At 35.7% G+C, this 19,284-nt stretch overlaps 2 protein-coding genes across 3 annotated transcripts in view; one reads left to right on the top strand and one right to left on the bottom strand.

Annotated features, from left to right (window-relative positions):
- Nucleotides 1-1,603, bottom strand: part of LOC129810443 (uncharacterized) — a 31,838-nt gene extending 30,235 nt beyond the window's left edge. The window contains exon 1 of the mRNA XM_055860931.1: nt 1,181-1,603. The gene's annotated coding sequence lies outside the window, so the exon portion shown is untranslated. The remainder of the gene's footprint in view (nt 1-1,180) is intronic.
- LOC129810462 (katanin p60 ATPase-containing subunit A-like 1) lies at nt 559-18,999 on the top strand. 2 transcript variants are annotated; one of them, XM_055861006.1, is made up of 6 exons: nt 559-992; nt 5,452-5,606; nt 6,259-6,461; nt 6,533-6,765; nt 11,261-12,253; nt 18,536-18,999. In XM_055861006.1, the coding sequence occupies exons 3-6, from the start codon at nt 6,282-6,284 to the stop codon at nt 18,732-18,734; spliced, it is 1,605 nt and encodes a 534-aa protein (XP_055716981.1). In that variant the 5' UTR covers nt 559-992; nt 5,452-5,606; nt 6,259-6,281; the 3' UTR covers nt 18,735-18,999. The 2 variants fall into 2 exon arrangements, with proteins under 2 accessions (XP_055716981.1, XP_055716980.1); XM_055861005.1 differs by having other exon boundaries at nt 676-786.
- The last annotated feature ends 285 nt before the right edge of the window (nt 19,000-19,284 follow it).

Here is a 19,284-nt window from a genome sequence, read left to right as displayed (position 1 = left end):
TTTGACAAAAAAATCTACCAATCTGTAAATATGTAAATATAATCTAATATCATTACGACTTAAGTGGAAAATGATGGAAATGTAATTTAACAATTATTTATAATTATAATTGCGCTAAGCCGTCACTCAGCTAATCCTCAGGTCTGGCAAGGCCATAAGTGTATCCAGCACATTAGAAAAGTTTGACATTTAAATTGAATATTTGAGGTTTATTGCAACTTTAATAAAATATGAGACTTTGAAATTAAAGATATTTATAGCAGAATACAAATCAGATAAAGAGAAATTTAAAGATTTAAAGCTAGATTTATTTCAGACTTGAGGGAATTTAATTTTCTTAAGTAAAATTCCTGATTTTTTGAATGAGATTGCTAGTGACCTGATAGAGTTCTTATTCTTTGGGATAGCGGCTATTTCTGCAACTATGACAATAGCTGAGAATTCTCAGTTTTAGGAGAAGAATCTCATCTAAAAACAAACCAGTAGTGCAGACAGAAATAGTGGGGCATGTTAGAGAATCAGTGGGTATATTCTTGGTAGTCTCAACGGCGCCACTTCCTCACCATTCTTTTCCACACTCTTTCTCACATTTTTCTGTCCCTCCTTCCTCTGCCTCAATGTTTTGCAATAACTTCTTTTTTTTCTCTTTTGCTTGCAAAATTATAAGATCAGACGCAGGGGAACAATTCAGTGGCGCCAAAGATACAGTGTCTGATGTGTTTCTGTGAAAACAGCCAGTGGGGAGACCTTAATCTCTGAATTCTCCTTGGGTTCTTTTCGGCAGAGGTGAGTGACTTGACTGGACTTCTTTGGGGGTCTTCTCTGTAGGTCAATTCTTGGCGCCAGTTCGTCTGTGATACGGAGTGTAGTGGATGCTAATGCTTTCTTTAAGTGTTCAAGATTTGGACATTTGGAGCTGGGTATTTTCCACAAATCCGGGGCCCTCAGAAAGGGCAAAACCCCATTCGGGTGATCTTCTCACACACAAAAACGTAAGGATTCCGATCAGATTAACTCCCCTAGGTCCTAAAATAACTCTTCTCTGGAACAGCCTTAAGGGCTCATGGACCTCAGCCCACCGCTAGGGCTGAGCCTCTCAAATACCAGGCAATTTTTCACGGTCGTAAGGGTGCTTTATAGAGGGTGGTGAACATGGAAAATCGATAGATGTTGGACTTACCAGAACTTTTAGAGATGCTAAAAAACTGCGCCAGTCATTGTACAAGCTCACACGAAAAGGTGTCGAGAAAACGACTAATTAGTTTTCACTCCTAATTGAGCAGATGATTTCCAACTTAATGTACTATTGTTTCGCGGATCTCTGGAGGTCTCTTCTCTTTTTTTTTCTTTTGTATTTTGTGGGAGAGCCGTACGAATTCGAACAAAGAAAAAGACAGCAAATATTCCACGGAAAACACTGAGTTTGCAATGTAAAATTCACGTAAGACGATGTATGTGAATTGATGTGAATTCCTACGTGTGTTTCAAGTGATTTTTGCGGTACTTTATCCAACTTTTCCTGCCACAGAGAAACACGAACAGCGAACAAGAAAACTAATGGAGTGATGGTGACAATTGAAAAAAATTTTTTGCTCACTTTTCGGGCTGCTTTTCCACTGTCAAATGGTACACTGTAAAATGCGAAAACGACTTCACCGAGGGGTTTAGTGCTTACGAAATATTTCATCGAAGTACACTAACACTACACTACACTAAACTAATAAAATGTGAATCACTTTTAAAATTATTTATTCTTGAAAAAATTTGTTTCGAAATAATAGGATGAATAGGATATTTTGGCATTCTATAATGAAATTATATTTCTTGATGTGAATTTGTATGTCTATTACAAAATAAAATAGACCACGCCCTCTTCACATAATTTTTGAGTTTTTGACCGTTATATTCCATTAACACTTTAAAACCCGAGACAAAAAATCATGTAAAATACCAATCTGTCATAAAATTCCAGTGCAGATATTCTCAACAAAAAAAGTATTTTTACAATAGTTTTTCGTTCCGTAAGACTTCTACAGCAGTTCTAGGACTCATAATATCTAGGATGCTTAACTAACGGTTGGAGCATTTTAATTCAGAAATGGTATATTTTTCTTAAATTCTTTATAATTTTTAAGTCTGAGATCCTACAAAAATAAATATAACACGAAATGGTAGGCACATGTACAGAGAATATATTTTGATTGAATTTAAAATGTTACTGGTGTTACAAATAGAAAATTTGTCAGAAAAATTCAAAAAATTGCGAATTTTACGTTTTTTCATATAGGTTTTAGGAACTGTTATCCTCGTGCAATTATTATAAATTTTGAGCCAATAACATAACATTAGATACTCTTTCGTTTGGTAAAAGTTTTTAAATGATTGCATTTGGTTTTATACTAAAACTAAAAAATCACTTAAGAGAAAATATACCATATTTTTGTACGGAAAATGTATGAAAATACTCCGCCCTGCATAATATCATTTTCCAATAAATATTTTTCCATTTTCTTGTAATTTTTATATGTGGGGGCAATGCGAATTAATATTTTATTTAAATGGGGAATGGACCGGCTTGCGAACAATTAACTGGGGTGGGCCCCCGACTGTACGCGAGGAGCTAATCCTAAACACGTCTGCACTGCACGACGGTCCGCCAAGAAGAGAGAGAGTTCTCCCTTTCTCTACTTGCATGCCTATTCGTTACTAATAGTCCTATAAGATACTCGCTTGACAGTCTTCTTCACCACCCTCAGAGGTTCTGGTCCTGGGAAGGAGACTATTGTCTCGAAAAGAATGGGAATTTTGCCAAAGCAGAGCCTTTGTTGCTTATGGCGGGTTTTATTGCTTCTACATATATAAATTTTATGAAAATTGACAATATAAAAACAAAGTGAATTTTTACAAATTCTCGTAGCAAAATGCCAATTTCCATTGAATTTTCTCTTTCCTAGCAATTTGGCAAGGATTTTAAGGACCCATATCAATATATTTTCCTGTAAAATTTTCAATAGTTTCTGTTTTTTTTTAAAGAAAATTTTATGTGAAATTCCAACAGGAATTCGAAAAAGAAAAACAAGGTGTAAAGTGAATTTTCACCCAAGGTACATGGACCTTATCAATTCACATAACAAATCATAACGGTGCAAACAGACGGAATTCCCACGAGCACGTGGTAAATTTGCTATACTAGCACCCTCTGCAAAAGTACAAGAAAGTGCCCGAACGCGTTCAAATATTTTGAATTTCAAATGGTTGAGTTTCCGCTGGACAAGTGAAGTGTTCAATTTTGTGAAATGGTTTTGCACCTTTTGCATATCTTAATCCAGCGAGAATCACAGAATTATTCATCAAGGATGTCTTTTTTGTAGGATGTTAGCTACTTTACTTTGAGATAAAATATTCAGCAAGATAGTCCGAAAATGCGATCGGTATTGAAAATATCTCGTCAAAAACAAGAATATCCAAAATTGCACTCCAGAAGCTGTAATTGAGACTAGTATCACAATTATTTTATATAAAAAATCATTAGATACACCAATTTATATTTTTCTGCTTCATATATCAATCTCTACCTTTAATATACATAAGATTCCTGCATAATATTACGAAATTCTATTTTAAAAAATTGATTTTATGCGCGCCAGGGACTTATTTTGACGTATTCTTCTAAAATTTTATTAATATTGAGATAAAATATTCAATATCTAATAAAAATAATTTAAAAAATTAACATTTTGTATCACAATTTGATCAACTTTATTGAAATTGAACTGCAATAATGGTAATAATGCTCTTCGGGGCAAAAAGCTATCTCCGTCGAAATAGCTCTTTGCTTCCGGAAAATTCCGAAAATTTTGTTTGGAGTGTTTTTGAGCAAATAAATATATGAGAAAACTTGTACGAACACGAACTACTATAGTGAATGAAAAATTGATTTTAAAAGCAAATTTGAAAATGATTAGTAATGTTACAAGAAATTTTGAAAACTGTGGAAGAAATATTATCGTTTGTGGATTGAATTAAGTACTTATCATAACGTTTTTCAGATTGGAAAGCCAGATTCAAAACATTTTTTTTTTCAATAAGTTCCATTGTTTTGCAATATTCGTCTTTTTTTAAAAAACAATTCGTATTCGATTTATTATACAAATACCTAATCTTTCTAAAGATCTATGTTTAGATTTTTAAAATAGATTAACTGCTAGGTCTGCCAGGGATGCTTTATACATTTTCTTCTAACACTTTATAAAACTTGAAATTATCAGCATTTCAAAACTATTGCTATTTTACTGTATTTTCCCAAAGACTTTGTCATAATAATAATAACTTAGTATAAAAGTCAACACTTATGCCCAAGACACACTTACGACTAAAGTGCAGAGACGACTAAGCTCGTTTATAGCCAAGTCAGTTCCTGACACATTACAAACTAGGCTTAGCATTCACTGGTATCCACAAAACATAGAATTTGTGGGTTTTTATTCGGATATTTTTATTGTAATGTACATATACTCTATTTAAAATGAAATTATTTGTAAATTTGTATCTCAGTTAATGTACAATAATTATTGCTAATTGCAATTATTTGTGAGGTGGAAGCTGTCTCGCGACTTAAGCCAATTTTCGCGATTCTAGTGAATAATTCTTGTTGTTATGCGTGAATTAGAAGTAAATTTACAAGTAATTTGATTTTCAAATGAGATTAGTGCATTTAAATAGAAATATCTGCATAAAAACCCACAAAAGTTATGTTTTGTGAGTCGCAGTGAATGTTAAGCCTCGTTTGCAGTGTGTCAGGAACTGACTTGGCTATGAACGAACTTAGTCATCTCTGGACTTTAGTCGCAAGTGTGTCTAGGGCATTAAAGTCATGAATTAAAATATTTCAAGTAGAAAATTTTAAATACGCAAGAGTTTCATATTAAATTATTTAATCTCCATTTTCTTTCAATTAGTTTACATTTTACTTTTACAAAATTAGAGCTACACAGTATTAAATATTTTACCGCTTTTATCGTTCGTTACTCGTGTTTTTGGAAGAGAACTCCTAAATTTTGTAATTAGAATTGATAAAAAATCTTAAGTTCGCTTGGTCTCACAACTAAGGTAAAGTGCCCTCAAGTCGACCCAGTCGACCGGTTCCTCAATTCGACCGGTAGTGTTATTTATTCAATTTATTTATATTTGCACTAATATTTGGCGTATGATCTAACATTAATATGTTAATTATTCCATAAATAATATGAATCAGTGACAATTTCGTGTAAATTTGCCATTAAACATTCAAAAAGTGACCCACCGGTCGACTCGAGGGCACTTTACCAACGATGTGGGCGTGACAAAATCGTTTATGTTTTTTTTTTTTTAATGAAAGTTTCAGAAATCAAAATTCCGCATGAAAAATATTTCCTTTGTCTTGAAATTATTTAACAGTGTGATTTTTTTCAGTGTAAGCTGAGCTCAGTTTGAGCAATTTGCGGTTTGTGTCTCGGATGCTGTCACACAACTTGTCAAAAATCGCCCAAATGTCAGAGTGAGCAGTCGCTGGCTGTGCGTGTAAAATTTATTAATCACAATTATAATCGAAAAGTAATTGGCAACTGGTAAGTAAATTGCAAAAAATCCAAATTAAACATCCTCTCAATCGGTTGGTTGGTGTGCAATGGGGCCCAGTGTGCGGGAAAGTGTGTTGGATGTGAAAAACAAAGTAGTCGCAGAAGGTGCCACTGTGATTCCGGGAGTTTGACCAAAAATGGGGATTTATTTGACTGTCAATGTCGTGTTTTTTACGTTCTCTTGTGCAAAAATCGAGGTTTTTTGCTCGGTAATGTATGCTTTTTTCAACGCCTCCCAATGCCGTTTATTCGCCTGGAGAATTGAGGAAAAGACCTGGGTGCACGGAAAAGTATTAATTCTGCATCCGGTGCGACTCAATTTTCCACTCCACTACCTTTTTAATGGAATGGCGAGTGGCTTCTGTGTCAATTTTACTGCCACCAATTTTTTTTTTAAGTATGTGCCTTCTCTTCCTTCCAAATTGCTGTAAAGTTTTCTGCCACAAATTTATTGTTGCAACTCAAAATTACAAGTTACGGTTGTTGGACCTCGTTGATCGCATTTTTAAGCGGTGGGAGGCGGAATTTCGGGTGGGCGTCCCATTGTACGCGGCTGGAAGAGAGGCCAGAAGTGCTTTTAGTGACTGTGATTCTGAGAACAACGCGAGACACTGTCTTTGTGTCTTCAATCCCTTTGTAGATCTGCGCTCTCCCGGCACAGGAATGACCGTGATGGCAGCAGTTTCAGCGTCGGAGATCAGCGATAACGCGAAACTGGCCCGTGAAATGGCTCTGATTGGAAATTATGACTCGGCTGGCATTTACTACGAAGGTGTCCTCCAAATGGTTCAGCAGTTGGTGCTGGGTCTGGCCGATCCCGTGCGCAAGGGAAAGTGGACTTTGGTAAGATATCAGGCGGCACATCCAATTTATTAAAACTTCTTCAACACTGTCGGCACTATCTTATCTTGCAGATTCAGCAGCAACTGTCCAAGGAGTACAGTGAGGTAAAATCCATTCAGAGGACACTGACTGAGATAAGTATTGACCTCCAGAATACACCGCTCAAGACCAAGCTTCGTGTGCCGACAACAGAAGTGGCTGCCAAGGATCCATCATCGTGGTTTCGTCCAGATCCGGATATTTGGATGCCACCGTCCCATCGTGACCCAGACGTATGGCCACCGCCAACGCCTCTGGACTCAAGGTAAGTACAATTCGCAAATCCACCTTAAAATATTTTCCGGAAGATTAAAATAGAATCGGGTTTTAGGTAAATTCTCAACTATTTGCATTTCAAATTAGCTTCTAATTAGTTTCTGTCTTGATTTGAATTTTACACCACCTGCAAAATATTCCTAAATTTCCAGACCTTTCCTTATCTGTTAAGAACACAAAGAGCTATTTTCCTATATAAATCGGCCTCTAACCCTCATGTGATTATATTTAAACAACGTTAAGAAAAATGATGGCATAGCGTGGCTATACCAATTTACCAATTCTTTATGAAAATTGTATCTGTGCTCCTAAAGAATCTTCATAAATTTGTGTCAGAAGCGCTCGCTTCTGGGAATAACATCTTTTAAAGATGATACATACTTTGAAATTCTGAGCCTTTCAGTCCATTTTCTTTAATTGAAAGCAGCTCCAAAATAAAGGCCACGCCCTGAAAATTATCCGAAAAATACAGCGCAGAAAATATAGGCATTTACAGTAGACTCTCGCTCAATCGTATCTTTTTCAATCTGGCGAAAAATTTTGTTGACAATTTTCACGTTTAATTATGAAGCTAATTCGCTCAAATTCGCTGTAGTTCTTCCTATTTTATCGTGATTCTTTATAATTGAGCGTTTTTTGTGGAATTTAGAAAAGCTTTGACGCCCAAATCTATCGATAAACCGGATGCCCAATTGAGAGAGAGTCTACTGTAGCTGAAAAAATAACTGTTCTTAATTTGTGACACCAAAGAGGCGTATTTTGAATTTCTTCAAAATTTGAGACATTCTGCTACTGCATACAATCCTTACACAAAATTGTGTGAAGGAGGCGTGGCCAATTTTTAGTCCCTCCTATTGATAAATCTTTTTGTGAGTTTGATGGAGAGGAAAGGGAGGGGCATTACACAATTTTTCTTTAACCTGTTAAATTTAAATTTTCCTTTCCCCGGTTACCGGTTCACAAACGATTTGAATCGATTTTTAAATCACTTAAAACATAACCCAAAATTGCTTAAAGGCAATAAATTGATTTTCGCACAAAAATGCTTATCAGTTCATAACCGGTTTGTTACTGATTGAAATAACTAGTTCAGGCTTGTCAGAAATTTCAAGACCTTTCTAAAAAGCCCAGACGTTATCCCATTCTGTTGAGAAATATGCCCTCTTGAAGCCTTTTTACCTTTGACCTTGAAAAACCGCTATTACGACCTCAACGGTATTTTTGCATTTTTGTATTTTTAAAAATGCAAAAAAAAACAACCGAAATGAGCGGTAATTGAAACCATTACCACTTCTAACACTTTGCCCGCCTTTACCGTAAATCGGAGTCCTGGCATACCGTATCCCCAATACAGGGATATTTTCTTACTGCACGCACTATTTTCACCTCCAAAGAACCTACAAGTACTTGAATTTCAGCTAAAAACACCTTCACTGTTAAATAAAGACAAGTTTTTTTTAATGGAAATTTGCTCAGCTGATAACTCATTGTCTTGCAAGTATCAGAAGAAAACTCAATGGATGGCGCTGTTCGCCATAGGAACACTCTGGAAAACTGTTCATAATTTTTATTTTTAAGCTTTTATGCGAAAAATTTCAACCAAAATGAACTTTTTGTCATAAAAGCACCGTTTTTTCATATGGAGTTGAAAATTTTCTAACAAATTTCTTGAAAAATTTCTCAATGGAAATGGCCCATTAAGAAAAGATTAAATTTTAATTTAACCGGGTTTGTGAACAGAGGAGTCCCGGTTAAAATCTTGAATAGATAAAATTCTGAATAGCTAAAGTCACCAAATTAATGGTCAAAATCCCAAATTTGCCAAAAATCACGAAAAGTCAAAATTCCGAAAGAAAAAATTCCGAACGCTAAAATTGCGAAATCCAAAATCTCGAGTTTTCAAAAATGTCATAAGTATTCTCATAATTGCAAACGCGCTTGCTGGAGGCAAAAGGAAGTTTTCTGTGTTCTGTCTTCTGAGTTCGTCCTTTTTAGAATTTTGACCATTTGGGATTTTGGCTTTCAGTATTTGGGCTTTCGAAATTTTGACTTTTCGGGATTTTAGCCTATTCGGAATTTTGGTTTTTCGGGATTCCAGTCTAGTTGGGACTTCGATTCATTCGAGATTTTCGGAATTTTGATCTTCGTGACCTTCGCTTTCGGAATTTCGTTTTTCGGGATTTTTGCCGGTATCGGAGAGAGTATAGTGTCTAGGATTAAAAGCAAACGGTGCATTGTATCAGATAATGAAATATGTTAAGTATTTAGCAATCTTCGAAGAATAAATGCTAAGCCGAAATATAAGAATGGTAATAACCGTTAGCTGTATACTATAAAAGAACTAAGGTAAAATGGAGTAATTTGGAACCATTTCCAATTTGGAATTTTGAGATTTCCCTACGGTTTTATATGTGCAAAAGAAAAAAAAACGTATTAAGAAACTCTTTTTCTTTTCTTCTTTTTCTTCTATTTCGTGATCTTTTTCTCCTTGTCCGTGAAACAATGAGGATGTCTCAAATGTTCCAGATTGAAAATGGTTTCAAATTTTCCCATTTTACCCTAAATTTAAGGATTTTGTTGCTTTTCTTCTTTTTTTTTTAATTCATCAAACTTAGAGTATAGGATTTTGGAAGCCGGATGCTTAACCCTTTAACGACGAGACAGTTTTCGCTGACCGAAAATCAGCAATAAAAATGAAACCGATATACAAAATCAATAAAAGGTTTTGCATTTAACCTTAGAAAATCCAACAAAGTGTGATTTGGCGTATTTTTCGTCTCTATGGACGATAGGGACAAAAATAGCCCAAAAATTTAAGTATTTTTTTCTGACGATACTAATGACTGATAATGATAATTTTTGCGGTAATGAAAAATATTATGTTTGAGTATTGTAGTTTCTTTTCTCAAAACGGTTTTGCTTAAAAAAAGGAAGTACAGTAGACTCTCTCTCAATCGGGAATATGGGGCAAAATGTCATCCGGTTTAGCAATAGAATTGAATAATAGGAAGAATAGGCAGAACTACAGAGAATTTGATCGAATTAGCTTAATAATTAAACGTGAAAATTGTCAACAAAATAATAATAATATAATAATAATAATAATATTTATTTCCAATCTCCACTTTGTCGTCCGATTGAGAAAGAGCCGATTGAGCGAGAGCCTACTGTATAAAAAATAATTAAAACCAACTTTCAATATGAGAATTTAAAAATTCGTCATTTTTTAGCTTAAAAATTTACTATGCAGCGAATAGTTGGAGACTTGCAAAAAATATCCTAGATTCCTTCAACCTTCTACTTTGCAATTACGTACAAACATAAGAAAAAAATTACTTTCGGTAGTCAGGAAAAATTATTTTCTTTATGGGACACCGGTGTTCCTATCGTCCTTAAAGGGTTAAGAAACAGCTGAACTTCATTATGTATTTGTGTACTATAACCGCCTTTCGTAGTCTGACTTTCAGTGTGTCCGTCTTTCAGCTCTGTCCGACTTAGCAAATTACCCTACTTTGCTTCGATAAAGCAGTTTTTTTTTTTGAAAAGGGAGAACATGAACTTTTCGAAGTCTAAAAATACACCATTATTCAGGCTTTTACAAATTTCTGTTTCTTAGCTACTACTACAGTTAGAGTCGCTTAAAATTTAGCAGAAGTAAGCGAAAAATTTAGCTCTATAACTTATTGCGCAGAGCATTTAGCGTTCATTGTCGTTGATACTAATGATTCAAACACTTTCGATAAAAATATTTTGTCAATCTTTATCTCTAATTTTCTAGTTTTTAATGGGCGTGGCTTATTTTTTTAAAGCAGGCCTTTTAGAACTTCTTCCAAATTTAAATATTTTCGAAATGGGGCGGGGCGTAATAATTCTTAAGGGCTTAGATCGGTAAGATGTTACTCTACTATGGGATTTCCACCTCGATTTTTCTTGTGGAATATCAAAAGGCAATTAATTAAATGAAAAATTTCCAAGTCTATGATGATTTCATTATTAAATGCAATCATCAATGTTAATTTTCACTTTCATTAAAGATTTTATTTCTATCGTATTAATTAAAATAGCCCCCGATGGTAATAAAAAAATAATAATAATTTCAACTGAGATTTAAGATCCAAAGAGTTAGATGTCAAGATCATTTCCAAGAGCAATCTTGATGTCCAATTGTGGTCAAAAACTGATGTTTTTGGGGTCACCTGAAATATCTCGTGAATCTCCATCACAAATAATTTTTTGATGATGATAATCACTTGGATTGAAGCATAAGTTCCGCCTCAACTCTCTCTTTCTCCCTCTCTCTACCATGATATTCTAATGAGAGTGCAATCCACGATCGCGCGAGACTCAGTCAACCTTGAAGTGGCAATCGTGGCTGCTAAATCAACATTTGGCTCCAAGTGTTGTTGTATTGGTATTTGTTTCTAATAAGAGTGCGTATCACTCTATCTTTTTCTCTTTCTATCTCTCTCTCTCCGTCTTGGCAGATCCGGTGGACAATCCAGGCAGCAGCAGAAGGGACGGAAGCCGGAAACATCAAGGAAAACAATGTCGAGACCAGGAACGACGGCTAAAAAGGGTCAAGATGGTGGAAAGGGTGCTGCTGGTGGGAAGGGAGTAAATGGGAAGGTATCAGGAAGGGAGAGTCGACGAGCCACTGGAAATCCAATAGAGAAGGGTGAAAAGGGTGAGAAGAGTGACAAGAGTCCTGATGAAGAGGCGAAGGAAGAAGAACCGCCAGAGGAGGAACGTAAATTTGAGCCGGCCAGCCATGCCGATGTGGATCTTGTGGATATGCTAGAAAGGGATATTCTACAGAAGAATCCCAATATACGATGGGATGATATTGCTGATCTGGTGGAGGCAAAGAGACTCCTGGAGGAGGCTGTAGTATTGCCAATGTGGATGCCAGACTACTTTAAAGGTATTCGACGACCGTGGAAAGGTGTCCTGATGGTAGGACCACCGGGAACGGGAAAAACGATGCTGGCTAAGGCTGTAGCTACAGAATGTGGTACGACATTCTTCAATGTCTCCTCGTCAACACTCACATCCAAGTACCGTGGTGAATCTGAGAAATTGGTACGTCTGCTATTTGAGATGGCACGTTTCTATGCACCAAGCACAATTTTCATCGATGAAATTGATTCACTGTGCTCTCGACGTGGTTCAGAGTCTGAGCATGAGGCATCACGGAGGGTAAAGTCAGAATTGCTGGTACAGATGGATGGGATAAGTAGTGATGAGGCGACTAAAGTTGTCATGGTACTGGCTGCCACAAACTTTCCATGGGACATCGATGAGGCCCTGAGAAGGCGCCTCGAGAAACGTATCTATATTCCACTGCCCAATGACGATGGCCGAGAGGCATTGCTGAAGATTAATTTGCGTGAGGTGCAATTGGATCCGTCTGTGGATCTTAAAAGTATCGCCCGGAAATTGCAGGGATACTCTGGGGCTGACATTACAAATGTTTGCAGGTAAGAGAAATATCAAACTCATAATGATCCTCTTTTAGCTTTTACAATCTCATTTTACAAAGGTATTACCTCCAGTAGACTTCCAACTTTTAAAGAAAAAGAAATGGGGGGGGGGTTGGCAAAGTAACAGCATTGACTTTCAGACAAAAAATTACAACCGGTTCCATTACCGGTTCATAACCGATTGGAATCGGTTCAGACTTGTCAGGAATTCCAAGACCTTTCCAACAAGCCCAAACATGATAGCATTCGGATGAGAAATACGCTCTCTAGAGTCTTTTTAACCCTTGACCTTGAAAAACCCGTTATTAAGAATGATTCAATGAGATTTTCGTTTAGGGTGGAGTAAGTACTTTTGGCCACTTTAAAGTTTCATGTGGGGTGAATGGTGGAAAGCGAGACACTTAAGAAAAATTTCAATTTCAAAGGCATTTTTAAACTGAATATATAATTATTTTTTACCATTTTTTTGTATCATGGGATTCTTTGACAAATATTTTAACAGAATCTTAACAGTTGTTATTAAATATTGCAACCGAATAGGGTAAGTGTGCCAAATTTCGGCATAGTTGCATGCAAGCGTCAAAGAGTCTAGTTTTAAATGTAATATTTTAAATACAAATTGATTTTTTTATTCTTTCTTCAGAAAGAGTATTCCTTGGAAGCTTATAAAGGGTTTACTGTCTTTATTTACTCTAAAATCATTCTTAATATATTTTAAAATGAATAAAAATATAGACATAGTTTTGGTACCCTATTTCGGCCACCTTCATTCTCATAGTTCCTTGCCCTTCGAAAATTCTTCCAATATCTTTTTCACGTCATCTCGTTTGTCGTAGGTACATTTTTTGTTATTCTTTTGCATTGTATAATCTCTAGAGTACGTAAAATCGAAAAGTTCATGGAAATTCGAGGAACAAAAAAGGTGGCCGAAATTGCAAGCTGGCCGGAATTAGGCACACTTACCCTAATCGGAAAATTCACGGAAATTAAAAAATAAAACATTTTGAAAAGATGGACAAAATTTTGGAAAGTTGGACAAAAACTTTTGGAAAGGTGGACATAGTGATATTAATGACAAAATGTCATTCAAAATATGTAAAAAATCAAATGTTGAGGGTTTTCTCTGTATACTTGCACATTGGATGGTTATGCTAATCCCTCCTTTATGTCCGGGTAACAGTTGAGGAAAGCTAATTACCAAGAACTTCCTGGACGTCCAACCAAAAAGAGATTCTGTAAATTTAACAGACGCCTCGCGCTGTCCAGCAGTTACAGCTTTAAAGCGGATGCCATTTTTAGCACATTTCAATTCCCCATCCGCCCAAGTCCTTTTTCACTTGCTTTGGGAGTTCTGTAGAGGCTCCTCTTCGTCTTTCACCAGATGTTTTTACGATATTTACTATCCATTCTGTCAGATAAAGTGGTCTTCGGAATCTGAAAATCTTGGCAGACTTTCTCCAGGAGATTTTCTCCTTATCAGCTACTAACTGCTGTTTTAACTATTTCTCCGGATACTTAAGGATCTTTGTCTTCCTTGTTGACACGATTTCACTGCACAAAACCACCAAATTCATTAACAAAATCAACTTGTCCAAGATTTCATAGAACTTGTTTTGAAAGCAACACGAAATTAAATCACTTTTCTGTCCTTTTTAAATGTAATATTTCACAAATATTTTTTATTCATCTTATAAATGGATGTGTGTCCTTCGATTTTCACTGCGGACTTAATAATATTTCACAAATTATGCCGAAAAATCAAGCAAAACACTTTGATATTTTCCTAGCAAATTCCATAAGAAACAGAGAAAATGACAACTACCGTGTTAAGGTTATGAATATCACGCATGCAATACATTTTTTAAATTCTTCTTGCAAGTCACCCTTTGATTGTTTTATAATGATTTTTGCATTTTTAACTTCTGAAATAATCATAAAATTAAGTTTAATAATCTTTTTATCGAAAATTGAAATATTTAATTGATTTATTATCAAGTTTTTAAGGAGGTGTCTCACATTCAACACTGCTTTGTCCAACTTTCCAAACTGTCTCGCTTTAGGCAAGTGACCCTGCTTGTAATTTTTATAATCTTTATTTAAATAAAATTAAATTTTGTACAAAGATATCTTAAAGCCGTTTCTTCCTAATAATCCAAGAGAATTCCCAAATTTTTTTGGATATTTTAGTGAAAAATGAATTTTATGCAACTATGCATGTTTCAGTACTTTGTAAGTACTTTTGGCCACTTGTTTCCAATAGAATTTTAATAAAATAACAGAAGAAATAGCTCCCGAAAACTTTCACAAATACACAGCACAAGTCCTATTCTTATTTAACACCAATTTTATGTGATTATTAGAGTATTTTAAACGACTTCTTGCACATTTTGAAAATGAATGGCCAAAAGTACTTACACAGCCGAAAAAAGTAAGCTCTTTTAGCCACAGCCGATTTTCATTTAATTTGTTAGAAAATCTTATTATGGATGATATCACAATAAAATTTAGTTAATTAAGAAATGGACTTTCATTGAATAATATCAAATATTTTCATCAAAAATATAAAATAATGCAAAACAATTTCTCTTAACATTAACAAGTTTCTTAAGAATCCCATGTTTTTTTAGTGATCGTTTACCTTGTCGGGAATTTCTTTCAGTAACTTAGAATTAATAAAGTCGATACAAAATCAAATATGGTTTTCTAATTCGTTAGATTAGAGGTCACGAAAAGACCCATTTTCCTGTTCTAAATAAACTCATAATTGCCTTACAATGTGATTTTACTTTAGGTGGCCAAAAGTGCTTACATGGCCAAAAGGGCTGAATCTACCCTATGGGTAAAATGTCCGCCTGGGTAATCTCTAAAACATCCAAGATTGAAAAAAATGCACAACGCGTTTTCGAAGCTTTTAGACACCTTGAATTTCGTTTAAAAATTAATTAACAGTTCTTAACTGTTTGTAATCATTTGGAACTGAATCAGATTTATCTGGGATTCCAAGACCTTTTCAACAAAGTAAAATTTGTCCAAATCGGTTAAGAAATATGCTTTTTAGAATAATTTTAACCTTTGATATTGAAAAATCTTTATTAAGAATGATTCAAGGGTATTTTCGAATATGGACGAAGAGTTTGTCCAGATCCAGACTCTATGGTAAATATCTAAAAATGAAAATGGGGTTTTTTAGTAAATTTCTGAAGCCCTTCGCTATCCTTAACCAACCTAGATAACCTAATTAACTTCCTAGCTTTGATAACACCCGGACGGATCCGACGGGGAAACATCATTGGCCCCGAGGGTGAAAAATGAAAATTTTGGAAACCAAAAAAAAAAAAAATAAAAAATCGAGCAAGATTTCAAGCAATAAAAGGGGTGGAATTTTAAAGTTTTAAGCGATGAAAATATCGAGAAATTAGACTGCCGCCTTCTCTACGTTATGCTAGAAGTACAAAGAAATTTAATAATGACAGGGGAAAATAAGAATTCGTAATCATTTTTAATATGGAATTTTAAGATTTCCTAACGGTTTTAGATGAGTAAAAGGTAGAAGAAAAAGACTACAAAGATATTCTCTTGAGAGCTCTCGAAAGTAAGGGCATAAAAAGACTCAGGCTGATCATCGAGAATATATTTACCCTGTAAATTTTGCCAGTAAAAAATTAGATAAAAGAAATTTTTACAAAGAATCCTTTATCGATGGCCCTAAGTCCGTAATATATTACAGTTTGGGATAAATCTCTACTGCCAAATTTTACAGGCTAAATATTTTCGAGGATCAGATTGAGTATATAAGGGCCCTAAAGTTTGTACGTCTTTATGGTCTGGCTTTTTCTCTTTGATCATTTAACAACATTTCATCTCATCTCTCAATAGTGAGAAAATTTTAAGATGCCAAGTTAGGATTGATCTCAAATAACTCCTTTCAATTTCATCAATACTTTACTAGTCAATACTTTACTGGTGCATCAAGTGTTACCAATTTGCTTATTTCTTAATTACCAATTCTTACCAATTTACTTAAATTTTTTAAAATTTTGTTAATTAACTATGTGTTTTCAACAATTTTATGAAAAAAAGGTTCTTGGCAAGTCAAAACTTTCTTCGGGTTTAAAACCTATATTAAAACTTGATGATGTAGCCAATGAAGTTTTTATAGGTTGCTCTTGATGCAAATACAATGTGACATTAGGGCTAAAACTGCTGCCATAAACCGGGCTTAGATGATATTTTATGGAGAGGTTTCAAAAACTGTGTATCTACACAGGGTCTGTCAAATCCCGAATGCCAAAACCCTGAAAAGCCAAAGTCCCGAAAGGGTCATAATCCTTAAAAGCCAAAGTCCCGAATTGACCATAATCTCGAAAAGCCAAAATACTTAAGTCCAAAATCTCAATGGACCATGATCTTCCCGGAAAGCCAAAGTCCCAAATTGACCATAATCTCGAAAAGCCACAATACCAAAATCTCAATGGACCATGATCTCAAAAACCCAAAATCCCGAAAAGCCATGGTCCCAAAAGGGTAATAATCGCAAAAAGCCAAAGTCCCAGAGGGGCCATATTTTAGAAAAACCAAAATCCCAAATGGGCCATAATCTCGAAAAGCCAAAAAAGTCCCGAATGGGTCAAAATCCCGAATAGTTAAAGTACTAAAGAGCCACATTTCCCTTCACATAAACATATCAACCAACTAAAAAATAGAATTCTAACTTCATAAGGCTAAGGGTGTTATGCTCCTTGGGTCTTAGTTTAGAGTCGAACAAAAAAAATCTTCAATTAAAAATTTCACTTGGTAGGGCAACGGTTAATTTTCAATGTTTGGACAATTATTAGTTTCGCTGCTAGGACAAAAGAAACTTTTGCGTTGGCTGTTTGGGATTTCCGCCCATTCGGGATTTTGCCTCTTTGGAACTTTAGTTATTCGGGATTTTCGCTCATTTGGGATTTTGGCTCCTCGGTATTTTGTATTTTAGTGATTTCGGCACGTTCGGGATTTTGGTCCATTCCGGGTTTCGACTCATTCGGGATTTGGACTATTTTGGGATTTCGACCCATCCTGGATTTCGACTTTTTTAGGATTTCGACCCATTCGGGATTTTGACTTTCGAGATTTCGACCCATTCGGGATTTTGACCCATTCGGGTTTTCGACTCATTCGGGATTTCGGCTCTTTTGGAATTTCGACTCATTCTGGATTTCGACTCTTTCGGGATTTCGACCCATTCGGGATTTTGGCTCTTTGGAACATTGGCTATTCGGGATTTCACCCTGTTCGGAATTTTGACTTTTCGAGATTTCGACTCATTTGTGATTTCAATCCATTCTGAAATTCGACTTTTCAGGTTTTGAATCTTTCGGGATTCCGCTCCTTTCGGGATTTCGGCCCTTTCGGTGTTTTGGCTTTTCGGAAATTCACCCCGTTCAGGATTTTGGCTTTTCGCGATTTCGACCCATTCGGGTTTTCGACTCATTCGGGTTTTCGACTCATTCGGGATTTCGGCTCTTACGGGATTTCGACCCATTCGGGATTTTGGTTCTTTGGAACATTGGCTATTCGGGATTTCACCCTGTTCAGAATTTTGCCTTTTCGAGATTTCGACTCATTTGTGATTTCAATCCTTTCAATCCATTCTGGAATTCGACTTTTCAGGATTTTGAATCTTTCGGGATTTCGCTCCTTTCGGGATTTCGGCCCTTCGGTATTTTGGCTTTTCGGGAATTCATCCCGTTCGGGATTTTGGCTTTTTGGAATTTTGACTCCTTCTGGATTTTGACCCATTTGGGATTTTGACTTTTCGGGATTTTGGTTTTTCGGAATTTTGCCGTTCAGGATATTGGCTTTTCAGGATTTTAGCGTTCTAGATTTTGGCTTTCCGGAATTTTCTCCGGTACTGCCTTCATCACCTACTTTATGGGGTGAACCTATCTGAATAGCGTTGGTTGTATTACTAAAATGCTAGTCTAATCCATGCCGTAGGACCTGCCGAATGAACCTAATACCACCGACTTGTAGACATCTTCTCGATATTTAATCTTGCTGAGAAGTGCAAGTCGATATCTCTGATTGCGTAACATTTTTTTTTTCAAAAAAAAATCTTTGAAACTTAACTGTTGGAAAATGGGTCGATGGATTTTCAAGTTTAAGTACGTTTTGGAAAGGTCTTAAGTAGGTTTACAATAAAATTTCAAAATTACGATATTTAGAATAGGGATCCATGAAAGATCTCTTCGGTCGTCAAGATCGATCAATTTTATATATTTTTTATCTGTTTTTCAGGGATGCCAGCATGATGTCTATGCGACGAAAAATTGCTGGTCTGAAGCCTGAACAGATTAAATTACTGGCGAAGGAGGAGGTTGATTTGCCAGTGTCTACGAAAGATTTCATCGAAGCCATCAGTAAGTGCAACAAGAGTGTTTCGAAGCACGATCTGGAGAAGTATGAGCAGTGGATGAGGGAATTTGGCTCTTCCTGATGAACTCCTCCATTCTCAAGTCAACATCTAAAATAAAAAACAACTTCCATGCCCCATCCCCTCGGACATTGACCCCCAAAAACTAACAACCTCCCCCGGATTTAACCGTTTCTCCGTGCAATCGAATTTTTACATCTCTTTAATTTATTCTTGAGAGACATGACGACAAACGGCCATTTTCTTCCACAGTTGGTCACAATTTCCAACTTGTGATTTGTGTACTTAAATGATACTGAATTTAATAAAAAAAAATTGCTAATGAAAATTGTTTTTTGGGTTTGGAAGAAATATTATAAGATATATGTTTGAAATTGTGATAAAAAGGGAGGAATTTTCTCAGTTTGTGTGTAATTCAATGAAAAGAGGAGCAGAGTGAGCAGAGTCCAAAGAAGTCAACAGCCCATCGATTTTTTATTTACAGTTTTCTCTATTTTTGGTTAAAAAAATTGGTTTCCCGAGTTTCCCCTCGTTTTGAGCGGAAAAGTGTTTGAGGTACTAGAAGAGCCGGTTCGGTTTAGTACAACAAATATGGCGGCCACGAAGGTGGTGA

The sequence above is a fragment of the Phlebotomus papatasi genome, chromosome 1 (genome assembly GCF_024763615.1).
Source record: "Phlebotomus papatasi isolate M1 chromosome 1, Ppap_2.1, whole genome shotgun sequence".
In the NCBI taxonomy this organism is placed as follows: domain Eukaryota; kingdom Metazoa; phylum Arthropoda; class Insecta; order Diptera; family Psychodidae; genus Phlebotomus; species Phlebotomus papatasi.
This window is presented reverse-complemented; position numbering and strand designations above follow the sequence as displayed.